This window comes from Pogoniulus pusillus, chromosome 28 (genome assembly GCF_015220805.1).
Source record: "Pogoniulus pusillus isolate bPogPus1 chromosome 28, bPogPus1.pri, whole genome shotgun sequence".
NCBI classification, from domain to species: Eukaryota; Metazoa; Chordata; class Aves; order Piciformes; family Lybiidae; genus Pogoniulus; species Pogoniulus pusillus.
In genome coordinates, this window is record NC_087291.1 from 9,807,744 (window position 1) to 9,819,708 (window position 11,965).

Sequence of the window (11,965 nt, forward strand, 5' to 3'; positions counted from 1 at the left end):
ATGGAAACTCCTAAAGCTTCAGACAGGATAAAACATTTAAAGCTGAGTAGTGTAGTGAATATACACTATATATTCACTACAGTGAATATACAATTGTAGAATGACAGAAAATGAGGTGATTGTAAAATCTCTTCAAAGTTTCAGTGGCACATTGTTGTTTGTTCCTTAACCTACTGTACCTATTGTGCTAAGAACCACCAAGGGAAAGAAGACGACTCGGATGTGTCCTGTAGGAAACGAAAAGTCTTGCATTTGGTGTCTCAGTGGACTTCTCTCTACAAAGATTGGTTACATGAAGATGAACATTTAAAGCAGTTTTTAAAGGTATTGAAACACTTCCTGATGAATTTCAGCACTGATTCATTAACATACAGTGTCTAAAGAGCAAGCACTGCTTCATTAGCATACAGTGTCTAAAGAGCAAGCACTGCTTCATTAACATACAGTGTCTAAAATGCAAGCACTGCTTCATTAGCATACAGTGTCTAAAGAGCAAGCACTGCTTCATTAACATACAGTGTCTAAAGAGCAAGCACTGCTTCATTAGCATACAGTGTCTAAAGAGCAAGCACTGCTTCATTAACATACAGTGTCTAAAATGCAAGCACTGCTTCATTAACATACAGTGTCTCAAATGCAAGCACTGCTTCATTAACATACAGTGTCTCAAATGCAAGCACTGCTTCGTTAGCATACAGTGTCTCAAATGCAAGCACTGTTTCGTTAACATACAGTGTCTCAAGTGCAAGCACTGCTTCATTACCATACAGTGTCTAAAGAGTGAATTTTATAAAGCATAATTTTTCATGTGCACATTTTCTCCACGAAATCTATAATGTAAAATGATTTGCACTTGTCTCCCTCAAATGCCTTGGACGTAGTCAGTTTGAACAGAAAACCTGTAATGTCAGTACATTCCATGTCAAAAACATTACTTTCAGATGTAAAACTTGCAGAATTTCCATGCTTTCTAGAAAGTAGGAACAGTTAGGAAGGGAAGAAATAAAACTATAAAGATGTGGAAGTTCTTAAAGATGTTGAGGTGCTTGAATGTGTCCAGAGAAGGGCAATAAGGCTGGTGAGGGGGCTGGAGCACAGCCCTACAAGGAGACGCTGAGGGAGCTGGGGGTATTCAGCCTGGAAAAGAGGAGGCTCAGGGAAATCTCATTGCTATCTACAGCTACCTGCAAGGACGTTGTAGCCAGGTGGGTTTGGTCTCTTCTCCCAGGCACCCAGTGACAGAACAAGGGGACACAGCCTCAAGCTGTGCCAGAGCAGGTTTAGGCTGAGTGTTAGGAAGAAGTTATTCATGGAAAGAGTGATTGGCATTGGAATGGGCTGCCCACGGAGGTGGTGGAGTCACCATCCCTGGAGGTGTTTAAAAAGAGGCTGGATGAGGCACTTAGTGCCATGGCTTAGTTAACTGGAAAGTGTTAGGTATAGGTGGGACTCAATAATCTTGAAGGTCTTTTCCATCCTGGTTAATTCTGTGATTCTGATTGTGTCTGGCACAACAAGGTCTGCAGTCAGTGCCCAGAGGATCACAGATTAAGAGGGAGCTTTGAGATCCTTGTAAGAAATGCTAGTTGAACTGAGGGAAGAAATGCTATTCCATGGTGTTTGTCAGGTGGACATGAAGACCAGCACAGCTTTATAAATTTTTAATAAATAAAATTATTAGCAAGGATCTTCTGATCTTCTTGAATAAGTTGCAGAAGCTTTTATAGCTGCCTTCTAAATTTGCAAGAGACACGTTTGTCACTGGCCCAAGATCCATCTGGTGGTTGATGCTTTTTTGTGCTTGGTTTGTTTTTTTTTCTGATGGGTGAAAGTATTTTAGGAGACTGCAAGATCTTCCACCCTTCCTGATGAGACTGTCTGCAGCTCAAGATTCTCTTAAGGGGTCTGTAGTTCAGTCATTCACTCAAAGCAAAGTGATGAAAATTTGAGCTACATTTGGAGAAAGTCTTGAGTTCCTTTTTGACTTTGTTTCTGGAGTAGGACATACTGCATATGGAAGTAGAGACTTCAGGATTTTTGCTGTTTGGTACTAGAGGTGTAGTCCTGTACTGGAAAGAAGGCATCATTCCAGCCATCAGTTAGGTTACACTGCATTGTATCTGTCCCACTGCAGGGCTTATCTTTCTGGCCATGGAGACATGTGACTATGTATTGTTGTACAACTTCTCTGCTTAAGGCTTCTGCACAATATTAAACAGCAGTAATGTTAATGGTGATTGAGCCTATCTGAGCAAAACCAATATATAGATCTGTAGGCCAGAATCACTCATGCTGAAATGTACAAGTGTGTTAATTGGGCTAAAGCAAACCTGATGACTCAGCTCATACCTGTGATCCTGATTTTCATGGAAGGGAAAGAGAAGGATCTGTGTGCAGATTCTGAAAAACTATAGGGAAAATATTTCCTAGAATTTCACTCCTGAAAGCCAGCTCAGTTTGTTTACCTGTTGTCTGAGGTAATGTGTTTTACATTTAACTGAGGTTCCTGAAGCCAATGGGATGAGATTTAACAAAGCCAAGTGCAGGGTTCTACACTTTGGCCACAACAACCCCAAGCAGCGCTACAGGCTGAGGACAGAGTGTATGAGAGCAGCCAGGAAGAGAGGGACCTGGGGGTACTGGTAGATAGTAGCTGAACATGAGCCAGCAGTGTGCCCAGGTGGTCAAGAGAGCCAATGGCATCCTGGCCTGGATCAGGAGCAGTGTGGCCAGTAGAAAAAGGGAGGTTATTCTTCCCCTGTACTCAAGGCCCTGGTGAGGCCACACCTTGAGTGCTGTGTCCAGTTCTGAGCTCCTCAATTCAAGAGAGATTTTGAGATACTAGAATGTGTCCAGGAAGGGCGACAAAGCTGGTGAGGGGCCTGGCGCACAGCCCTGTGAGGAGAGGCTGAGGGAGCTGGGGGTGTTTAGCCTGCAGAAGAGGAGGCTCAGGGGTGACCTCATTGCTGTCTACAACTACCTGAAGGCCAGGTGGGGGTTGGTCTCTTCTCCCAGGCAACCAGCAACAGAACAAGGGGACACAGTCTCAAGTTGTGCTGGGGGACATCTAGGCTGGATGTTAGGAGGAAGTTGTTGGCAGAGAGAGTGTTTGGCATTGGAATGGGCTGCCCAGGAGGTGGTGGAGTCACCATCCCTCGAGGTGTTCAAGCAAAGCCTGGATGAGGCATTTAGTGCCATGCTCTAGTTGATTGGATAGGTTGGACTGGATGATCTTGGAGGTCTCTTCCAACCTGCATGATTCTCTGATTCTACAGTTATGTATGCATACAAGTAGGGCTTGTTTCTGTATTTGTTGGGTTACAGCTAGGAGCATGTTGTTAGTTATTTGTGAGAGACATCAGCTCAATTCAAAATGCATGGGAATGCAAGGAAGAACATTCTCCATTTTTAAAACTTTAACCAAGTGAGCCTGTTTGTTGCCATTTTGGGTAAGTGATGGTGGTCTGGTCTGATGCTTCATAGTGTGCTTTTCTGAGCTAACCCAGATTTCGTGTAACAGCCACAAATGTTTTACATCTTCCTTTTTGGAGACAAGAGTGTCTACATTTTGCCCTCTTTCTTGGTGGTGATACAAAGAGTGCTTCTCCAAAGGCAAGCTGAATGTTGACCACTCAATGAGAGAGTCATTGGACACTGGAATGGGCTGCCCGGGGAGGTGGTGGAGTCGCCATCCCTGGGGCAGTTCAAGGCAAGGTTGGACGTGGCACTTGGTGCCATGGTCTAGCCTTGAGCTCTGTGGTAAAGGGTTGGACTTGATGATCTGTGAGGTCTCTTCCAACCCTGATGATACTGTGATACTGTGATACACTCTGGAAATTTAAGCAGGAACATTCTCTCCCTGTGGTGCTTGTGCTTTCACATAATGGTGAAATTGGTTTAGTCTGCTAGCTCCTGAGTTGATTTAGACCACTTATGTGATGCTTTAAATTGTATGTCTTAAGTTATCAGATGTTTGCAGATGCTGCTTTATTTTTCAGACAATATACAGGAATGTATTAGATGATGTGTATGAATATCCCATTCTTGAGAAGGACCTGAAGGAGTTTCAGAAGATACTTGGCATGCATCGTCGTCAGTAAGTATTGATTATATTTACCATCAAGTCTTTTATTTAGAGTGCAATTAATTTTTGTTGTCATCTTGCTTTAATTCGGTAAAGAAGATGTAAGTGATACAAGTGATAGATTTCTTTTCACAAATAATCTCTTATTTGAACTCAAACTAGATTATTCAGTCTTCCCTGATGTTTATTGTCTGGTGTGTGTCACTTTTGGTTGAGATGGGCAATACTTTGTGGAAAAGCTGGCAAATCTTCCCTTGAAACCTGCAGTCTGTGAAAAGCATCTCTCTAATGCAATAGTCAGCTTAGGGCTGTTAATTTACTACTAATTCTGCTATTTATAAAAAGATATTTCCTTGACACATTTTCCCAACAAACAGACTTTGTTTCTGTGGTTTGGACTTTGGGGAAGTGGAAAGATCTGTGTCCCTGAGTGTAACCCTGACTACTTAGCCCGAGAGCTTGAGCTGAGTCTGTTCTTTGGTGGCTTAAGGGCCAAAAGCATTGCTTTTTGCTACATCAATTGTGCAAACAGAATCATAGCATTATAAAATGGTTTGGGTTGGAAGGGACCTCCAAAGGTCATCTAGTCCAACCCCCTGCAGTGCTCAGGGACACCCTCTGTTAGATCAGGTTTCACTGAGCCCTGTTGAGCCTGACCTTGAATATGTCCAAGGATGGGCTTCAACTACCTCCCTGGGCAACGTGTTCCAGTGTTCCATTATCCCCATAGGAACGAACTTCCTCTTAATGTCCAACCCAAATCTCTTCTCTAGTTTAAAACCATTGCTGTTCCTCCTAAGAAAAAAATCCTGGCCAGGTCAGACACCTTTAGCTTTCTCTGAAGGAACTCTGCAGCCATTCTGGGGCAACCAGTTAATGTCAAACTTTCTGACACTGTAAACTTTGTAATAGCTAAAACTCTTTTCCTAAGCTTTGGCTGGAAAGAATAATTTGACTTTTCCTTTTTTCATTTCAGCACTGTAGATGAGTATTCACCTCACCGAAAGGTAATGCAAACCTGATTGTGGCTGGTTGGTAGATAACACAGAATCCCAGTTCCTTCCCCTCTGTCCACTTCCCTCTCTTTTCCTGGATTCTCAGCTGAAGGTGACTGGTGCCCAAAAACATGGCAGGATACATCTGTGAGCTTAGACCTGGAACCTTGCCTAAGGAATTTTTTTCCCCTGCTTGTGCAGCATGGATATTAGCTGTATGACCTAAACTGCAGTGGCTGTGGTAGAATTAGCACCTTAACAAGGTGGTATGGAATGCCAGAATTCAGGAGAGGCCCTAAAGCACGTCCCCACCAGGCTGGAGGGGTGTAGGAGCCTGGGCAAACCAGTCTGAACACAGACATTGACATGGATGTCAAGTAGACAGAGCAAAGAAAGTATTTGTTGTGACAGGGACAGAGAAGGAAATAGAAAGAAGAACATAAATCAGTTTCCTTAACCAGAAGGAGAAGAGGAGTCTGGGGAAGGTTGGCATACAAACTGCACAGAGGTGAATTGCTGTGCTCATCAAATTTAGCAGGCTGAGGGTGAAGCGTGTAATAAACTTAACATGTCACTGTGGAAATGTGGAAGGTGGAACATGAGATTGTAGTGAAACTGCTAAATAGGCTGATTGGTTCTTAGGAAAGGTGTACAGGAGTAGAAGCGTGAGAAATGGGCTTTGAGCGTGACTACAGAGAGCCTCAGACTGTGCAGGCTGCTTAGCCTTGCCATGTCCCACTTCCTCAAGAATCCCCACCTTGGCAACTCCCAGTTCACTGATCCAAGAAAGGGTGGGTGGATTTCCTACACAGAAGTGCTTTTGGCCAGATGTATGGGCTGAGTGCTGAGTTCTGTCTTGCTGCTGTGTAAAGGGCAAGCATGCAAAGAGTCACTGTTGTCTCTTTTCCTTTCTTTTTTTGTTTCCCTGCTCCCTCACAGAATAAAACCTTTTTCCACCAATTCAGTCTAAAGGAGAACTGGCTGCAGCACAGAGGAACCATGAATGACACAGAGGAAAGTAAGTATGATTGAAAGAGTGGATGAAAAACTCCCAAACTGACTTTTTTGCTCAAGGATTGGCCATTATAATTTTTTTATAACTGACATACAGCTTCTGAACAGGACCTTAGGGCCTCAAAGCAAGAAAGATTTGACTGCATGAGGTTACCTTCTTGCCTCACACTTTGCAGGGTTCAGCAGTGACATGGTAACTCAAGAGGTGGTTGTCCCATCTGGTTCCTCTAGAAGGCCTGTAGCTGAGCTATGCCTTCCAGGAGTGCTGGGCAGCCCCTCCACCAGGCATTATTCCTGCTCCATTTCATGCTCTCCATCTCTTGACCTAGATCTTGGTTGCAAAAGGTGAACAAATAAGCCTGCCATGTAAAATGGGCCAGGATCTGCTAACTCTAGCAGCTCGCCTCAGATCCTTCTCTTCTCAAATACATCTCCACACGGAGTGCAAGGTGCCACTTTGCTTTTGTGTCAGTCATTTCCAAGGTCATTTCCCTTCATTGCCACTAACCCAGTAACACACTGAGGCTGCCACCCTCCTGTAATGCCTGCTTGAGGAAAGAGGCAGAGAGGAGCATAACACCATGTACTCCAGCAGAGAATAGGCAGGACCTCCTGTGTGGAAGTCTTGCCCTTTGATGGCTTATCCTTGTTTCTGACTGGGAACAGCATTCTGGAAGTTCACCTGGACTCAGTATATTCTTAGTGCTCATCTGTGACAGGACAAAACCAACTGCTTCAATGCTGAATCTTGCCACATGCTGCTGATAGATATCCTCTTCCTATCTTTCAAATATAGGGTTATTTGTGATTTATTTTATCAAGGCTGCTTCCAAAAATGTTATTTAGAATCAGAATGCAGCAGATTGGAAGAGATCCTCAAAGATCATCTTGTCCAACTCTACTGCCATGAGCAGGGACATCTCCAACTAGTTCATTTTGGATGAGAATCCCTACACTCATTCTCCTTTTTAGAAAGCCAGAGACAGCTCATGGCTGAGTGAGGAGGGAAGGGTGCTGGCACCAGAGAGGGGCAGACTGCGTGGCCATGGGGACAGGAAGGGCAAGACCCAGCAAGGCCAATCCTAAGTTTATTAAATGGCTTTTATCTCACTCTTTGTGTGAGAATATGAGCCATGGAAGATGATGGGATTGGGAGAATGGAATAAGAAAAGTGGAGTTGAGCAGTTGAGCTGAGAGTGGACAAAACTGGTGTGGTGTAGTGCTGCTGACCAGTGCTGCTTGTGGAAGGTGGGTCTAAGCTGGACATTTGACTTCAGACATCTTATCCCCTAATATAAGCATTACCAGGGCAACTTGCAGCCTGCAACCACTTCTACCCACTGATATTCCTGTCTGAAACTCACAGGAAAGCAGCATGGGCTTGTGGAAAAGGTGGCATGGTCCATGCCAATGGATACCACAGTCAAGAAAGCTGGAAGGTGCATGAGGGAGCAAGGCTTTGGTAGGATAAGTGTGATGGTTGTGTGTGAGGACTTGACCTGTGCATTGGTTTAGATCAAGGTTAAACAACGTTAACTAAAGAATACATTATTTGCCCAGTTACAGATTAACATTACTGTCAGTGCCCCCTCCCAGATCACAAATTCACTGTAGGCAAGTTGTGTTGTACTCTGCATATGGAGTCCAGATATTCCTGTCACATTTTTTTTAAGTTCACTTATTCTACCTACTAGCTTAGAATGCAGTTTGACATCTCTCTTTTCATGAGTTATATCTGTTCTGAAGAGAGATTCTGCCATGGGATGAGCATCTGAGTTACTGTCTGTCAAGAGAGTCAGGTTAAGAAAAAATTAGAAAGCCAAAGGACTTTTCTTCCCCAAGGCTAAATGTTAAGTTCCTCCTTCCTTCTCATCTTCATTTTCCCCCTTTACTACAACACCAAAAGAAAAATAATAAATTCTTGAGAACAGAGCTGTGAACTGCTTCTAGCATAGTCTCAGTTAATGAAAATGCCCTAAAGCCATGAAGATTTGTACTACAAGCAAAGAACTATTGCTACATACATCTGTCAGTGAAAATAATTTAAAACTACAGCATTTCTGGAGAAGAAAAAGTTTTTATCTCACACTGACACAGCAGCAGCCTGTCTGCAAGAGGAAGTGCCAGAGTAAAAGGGAATGGGAGGTGTAATTAGGCACTGAAGTGAGTATGAAATCAAGAGTTGTGGCAGTTCTTATTAGCAGATGTTGCAATTTTTGAATTATTCAAGTCTGCAGCTCTGTTTCTGCTAAGTAGAGCAGCTGTATTTCAAACACCAGGTACAGCAAACTCAACAGGAGATTGGCACCTGAAATTCTGGCAAGCACAGAAAGTGGGCATCCATTTTTGTAGCAGAAAAAAAAATACCAGCGGAGCTGAGCACAACATTATTGCTGGGAATCTCCCTCCCAGAGCTGAACAGACTTCAGTGGAAGTGATGAGCCCAGGAAATTTCTCCAAACCAGTCCCTTTTGTGTGTGCTGCAAGGGATTCAGGGCAAAGAGTTGTCAGAAGTGATTGCAGTGCTGTTTGGGCAGCCTCTGGTGATAAAATGCTCGGGCAATGCAAGTAGTTTAGATGTCTAGACAGATAAGCTGTTGCGAATGATTGAAGACCAGAGAGGCTATTCTTGCAGAACCTCCTGTTCCTGTGGCAGTGGAGGTCCAAAAGAGCTTCCACATGGGAAGGTGACAGAACACTGGAACGGGATGCCCAGGGGAGTTGTGGCATCTCCCTCTCTGGAGATATTCAAAACCTGCCTGGATGTGTTTCTGTGTGATCTGGTATAGGTGGTCCTGCCCTGGCAGGGGAGCTTGGACTGGATGAGCTTTTGAGGTTCCTTCCAGCCCCTGACATTCTATGATTCTATGCTATGAGACAGACTGAAAGGGTGGGTTTTTTTCTGAAGCTGAAAGAAAGGGAGGAAAGCTGACAACAACTGAGTTTGAAAGGAAGATGGGCAGTAGAGAAGGCTGTCTGTGACAAATCCTCACAGCAGGAAGTTTTAAACAGGTGTCTCTGTGGAGGGGTCTCCGTTTCCATTTCCTTGCCCCTCTCATGTCCCAGAGAGAGGCATGTCAAGGGAGCAAATGGTGATATTATGCTTGGCTCCATGTCCATGTGGGTCAGAGTGCAGCTGCCACCCTTCCTGCAGCAGCCAGGCAGCTGAGACATTGCCGTGATCAGGTGTGCAAGGTTCTCTCCTGCCCTGTTTGTGTGTCTGTGCCAGCTGCTGAGTGTCTTTCTTCTTTGTGCAGTTTTCTGCCGTGTGTATATAACAGAGCACTCCTACGTCAGTGTGAAAGCTCAAGTATCCACTTCAGCTCAGGAGATACTGAAGATTGTAGCAGAAAAGATCCAGTACCCAGAGGAGGAGTTGGCGCTGGTGACAGTCACGTTCTCTGGTGGTAAATAACTCCCCTTCATCTGATTCCTTACCTTTTAGTGCATCATGTAATGGAGGGCTGGCCTTTTTTTAGTGCAAAGATACAGCTGTTCCTGTGCGGGCCCGCAGCTGGATGACCACGGCAACAATGAGGAGCTGCTTCTCAGATAGTTGTTTCCATGGCAACAGCTCATTCTTGGGTACTGTCGGATACGGCATCTCCTGGCTGGGAAGGGAGTGTAAAGGACTCTGTCTCCAGCAGTATTGCAAGGGTTTATTCCCCCCCTCCACAGATAAATCTTCTACTTTCACATTTAAATTAATCTGGAAGGCGATGAGGCATGGCTTGCTTTAAAAATATAAAAGGGAATAACAAATACTAGCTGTGTGGCTGTTTCCTCATTTACAGCATGGGTAATGAATATTCTCCCAGCAGAAAGGAGGGAGACTTAACATTTGCACAGCTGAGATACTGAGAGCAATCTAAGCAATGTGTTTTTTAAGCAGTCTTGCTTACAACTGGCATTTTTCTTTCACCCATTATTTTAGTGTTTGTCATTGAACAGAAAGGCTTAGTGTCTTCTGTTGTTCTTTGGTTTGTTGTTTTTTTTAAAGGAAGACCAGATTGATCATGGGTTGATAGTAGGGATCTAGGGATCAACCAAACCCCAGCATTTTCTTTGGTCAGATCGTTTTGCTCATTGTGGTGTCTTATGGCTCTTGGGGCATCTAAAGGAAGTGAATTAATTAGGTGCTTAAAAGTGTGATGCTGGATGTACAGAAAGATAATTTTCTGTGTCAGCATTAGTTGGTGATGGTCCCCTGGGACAAAGGATGCACCTTTAGAGCTACAGCACTCATTGTTGCTACTTTGTCAGCCTAGTGACATGAAATATACTCAGTTGCTGGGTTATTCTGGTTAGTTATTGGACTCAGAAGTAGAAGGCCACGTTTTTCTCTCCCACACTAACTCAGTTAAGTAACCATTTTATTTCTTTTTCAGGGCACCAGTGTAGGTGGCAGGGAGAGAGTCTGGGCATGGAGTGACCAGATGGGATCATTACACTTAGATGTCCTGGCCAGCCAGGCTACATCATTTGCAAGCATTCGTTTTTATCCTTGTGTGTACCCAAACTCACCTGCCGCTCATTTTACAGCGCTGCAAAATCACTGTTCTGCTGCTATCAGCTCTTCAAGAGCAGGGCAAGTTTTGCTCTGATAGCAGTAATTCTGGTGCTGACTGCCTATTTATCTGAAGAAAACCAACAGTTCATAAATAATGAAATATTATCTTCCAGCCACGCTGGTTCCTAAGAAAGCTATAGAAGTGGTTACCACTTGGCTCTTCAATGAGAAACAATAATTAAAATGCAGGTACAACAGGACTGTCATTTGTACATGACCATTGTAACCCCTAACATGTTATTTAGTTGTGTTGCCTGAATTAATTGGAAGATACCACAGTTTCAACATCTTTGGTTTTTATGCATTGTCACTCCTGTGCTGTGAGCAATTAACAGCAGCCTGCCACACTTGGGGTTTCTTTAGACTGTTTGCATGACTCAGACCTGTTATCTGCTATCCACTTGGAGGGCAACAGTATGAGCATTGGGGGATTCATTTCATGGTACTTCTGAAATGAACAAGCAAGCTGTTTTTATTCAAAGGAGAAAAAAAGGTGCTGATAGTTCAACATAAATGCATCTGGTGACAGTGTGAGCATGAATAAGCAAGAAAACAATCTTAAATGGTGTTCACCTCTCAGATTCCTCCTGGTCCTACTCCTTCATGAGCAATGAAAAGTCCAAGGTAGCTGTCAATGTGCTTGTAGTGCATTTGAGTCTACTTTAATACTGTCACTGTAATCAAATCTCATGTGTCAGGTCTCCAGAAGATTGCTTGGAGCTTGCAGGAAGAGGCAATTTTCCAAGGACAGTTTTTAAACTGTGTTCTAGGTTTTGCTTTATGCTTCCTTACACCTTTCTCTGGTGCATCCAAGACTGCTGAGAAGTGAACCAGTACTCTAGAGTGGGGAAACAAAAAAATCCCATCCTTTCTTTTTGTCACTAGATTGGAGTGTCTTGTTCTTCTAGCTCATGTTCCCTAAATGAATTACCTTAGGCCTAGAGGGATTTCTGTAAATACCATATTATAAAGGACTCTCAGCTCTGCTTCATAGGGTGAATTAATGACATTGGGATACTTTAAACTTCTTTTCCTGCTGAATGACAGTGGTTATGGATGACATCTTCACCTCTGCTGTTGTCTGCCAGTGGCACACAACAGCTTAATCTCTGGAGGCCCAGACATTAACAAAAATCACTCCGTTTGCAATAGATTCATTGGGTTAAAGTGTTCTATAATGCATAGGAGGTTAGACTGGGTGATTTAGGGCTTGCTTTCTTGTATAGCCTACGTGAGGTCCAGGTTGAAAACAGATGCTGGAAGTTGTTGTGCTCTAGTCCAGCATCAGAGACATTTTGCCTT

General features: G+C 43.7%; 1 protein-coding gene across 2 annotated transcripts in view; it reads left to right on the forward strand.

Annotated features, from left to right (window-relative positions):
- RAPGEF5 (Rap guanine nucleotide exchange factor 5) overlaps positions 1 to 11,965 on the forward strand; it is a 184,464-nt gene that overhangs the window by 143,359 nt on the left and 29,140 nt on the right. For both annotated transcript variants that reach the window (XM_064167093.1, XM_064167094.1), the window contains exons 13-17: positions 180 to 324; positions 3,999 to 4,096; positions 5,061 to 5,091; positions 6,019 to 6,097; positions 9,351 to 9,500. In XM_064167093.1, the coding sequence (XP_064023163.1) occupies positions 180 to 324; positions 3,999 to 4,096; positions 5,061 to 5,091; positions 6,019 to 6,097; positions 9,351 to 9,500 (503 nt within the window). The remainder of the gene's footprint in view (positions 1 to 179; positions 325 to 3,998; positions 4,097 to 5,060; positions 5,092 to 6,018; positions 6,098 to 9,350; positions 9,501 to 11,965) is intronic.